Here is a 2,500-nt window from a genome sequence, read left to right on the forward strand (position 1 = left end):
AGGAACGCTGCGGTCACATGTCAAAACAGGGTGTCCAAGGAGAGACGCAACCTCGAGCACTAAATATCACTAACTATCACTAAATGTCTCGTTTAACGAGGCCATGTGCAACTTTTTAATTTATTAGTTTTATTTATTACTTAACTTTTTGAGAATAATAGACCCAAACAAGACAAAGGCAACGGCCGACGTCTGGATGTTACTTTATCATATAACGTAGGCCTACTTGTCGAAAACGAACATCAGACATCCACAGGAACTTCGCTCACCTTAGGACGTTTCCACTCCACCTCCGGGGCCAGTTGTTCGTCCAGTGGAAAGGTTGTGTCGACGTACAGCCCCTCTGCTGTGAAGTGGCCCTCTGGGTCACTTCGGGTCGGCGATGGCCACAGTGTTGGACTGCCCAGCGGTTCAAACGACGGTTCGCTTTCATCTGTGTCCTTCGGTTTTTCTGCGGTCGGGTCCGACATTGCGTGACAAGTGGAATATGACCTCTCTCGCTGTCTCTCTCTTTTTCCTTTTTAGGGTGGATTGAACAATTGTCAGCCCTCGTCACAATGTTGTCTCTTAACTTGTGTATAGTCGCGTTGGGTTCTATACGTATAAAAAAGAACGCTATCGAGTTATTCGCAAGACAGCATTACTTTTTGACGGGACCGTCGCTGGAGTGAGCCTTTTCTATGTTGTGTGTGAGGTGTGGTCTTCCTTGTCTTCGGAATTTACCTCTGTGCCAGCCACTCCCATAGACAACCCAATATGCCCCCTCACCTGTTTAGTTCTGCAAAATTACTTTCGAATTAAAATCGCTGCGCGTGCGGATCAGTCAAAACGCCGGTGATATTCTTGGCAATGAGCACTGGCTTTCATAAGGTGATTTAATAAAAATGGGTTTGTTTTACTCTACATAATCACTCCTGTCGAGCGTTCATCACCTCTAAGCATTTCATTTGGCAGGACACTTCGCTAAAGAGGGGAACTCATTATCCACAATACTGTGTTAAATTCACCACTAAGTAGTTAAATAAATGATTTTTAAAAAACCCCGCAATCATAACTTTCCACAGAGCCAGACTCGAGTCACATCACGCTCGAGTCAGAATCGAGTCACGATTTTCATGACTTAGACTCGACAAAATCAAAAATGACTTGCAACTCGACTTTGACTTTAATACCAATGACTCTAGACTTCACTCGGACTTTACCTCTTTGACTTGTAATGACTTGACATATTTCATAGGTAAAAACATTAAATTTATTTATCTTATCAAAAAAGTGTGCAGCTATTTCCTCATATTCTTGCCCTCATGGGACTTCGCCGTGGTCTAAACGTTAGAGAACCGGAGGGTTGCCAGTTCGATTCCCAGGCCCAACATCCACGGCTGTGTGCCCTTGAGCAAGGCACTTAACCCCAAAGCTCCCCAGGCGCAGAGGAATGCTGCCCACTGCTCCTGCATCTGGTGTGTGTGTGTTCACTAGTGGTGTGTTGGATGGGTTAAATGCAGAGGACAAATTCACTGCTCACTGTTCACAGTGTGTGTGTGCAATCACGGAAACTTAAACTTCAGCGGAACCTACAATGAACTCCGATGACGTTACACGCTCAGCAGAGAAAGAGGCATTGGTGCGCAGACTTGAAAATGATACATCAGGTTATTGCATTCGGTTTCAAAGACTACACTGTCGTAATGTAAAACACGCAGGACCAGAATTACAGGTGGTGAAGCAACAACGTCCAACTTTGCTCGACACTTAAGGCTGCACAAAGGCTATAAATTAAGTAAGATGATCTGTGTTGTAATCTTGTAAACCATAGTTTAAGCTAGTAAAATAAGAGCTAGTATGGGTCTAGCTAGACTGTCAACTTTAAAACAACGAGCTCTCGACACACTCAGTGTGGTAGCACAATCTTTTCTTTAAAAAATTGGTTGCCTCCAGCTTTCCCGTGCAGCGCGGTTTTCAGCCGCCGTGGCATCATACTGCGTCCTCTTCACGTGCAAACGTCTGACACACTTTTGCCCGACTCGATTTTTTGTAAATGTAATGCTTCATCCTGAGCTAGCGGTATGCTAACCCTGAAATCCATACTGTAAACGCAACTCACTCACCTCATTCACTCACCAAAAATGCAAGGGCATTAAATTCGTCAGAGTGCACAATGACTTGTTTAGGACTTGAAACATAAGGTTAAGCACTTGGACTTTACTTTGGACTTGGTAATGTTTGACTTGGGACTTTTCCGTCTTGACTTGAGACTTGCCAAACAGTGACTCTGTCCCACCTCTGGTCTAAACTATCGTGTTGTTTTTGCAGAGCGACGGCTGTGCACATGAACACATGTGTTGGACAGTCAGAGCAAGTAGTAAACCTCCTAATAGAAGAGCCCTATGGCTTTATTTTGCTAGGAGAATGAAGCCATAGGGCTCTTCTATTTGGAGGTTTACCACTTGCTGTGAGTGAACTAACTCTTAGTTTTCACTAAATCCGTATCTGGAACACCCCC

General features: G+C 44.4%; 1 protein-coding gene across 1 annotated transcript in view; it reads right to left on the bottom strand.

Moving 5' to 3' along the window:
• The window catches only part of LOC115813999 (calpain-9), a 15,372-nt gene extending 14,902 nt beyond the window's left edge, over window positions 1-470 (bottom strand). Inside the window, exon 1 of the mRNA XM_030776707.1 lies at window positions 270-470. Coding sequence (XP_030632567.1) covers window positions 270-470 — 201 coding nt within the window. The remainder of the gene's footprint in view (window positions 1-269) is intronic.
• Window positions 471-2,500: the final 2,030 nt, after the last annotated feature.

The sequence above is a fragment of the Chanos chanos genome, chromosome 6 (genome assembly GCF_902362185.1).
Source record: "Chanos chanos chromosome 6, fChaCha1.1, whole genome shotgun sequence".
NCBI classification, from domain to species: Eukaryota; Metazoa; Chordata; class Actinopteri; order Gonorynchiformes; family Chanidae; genus Chanos; species Chanos chanos.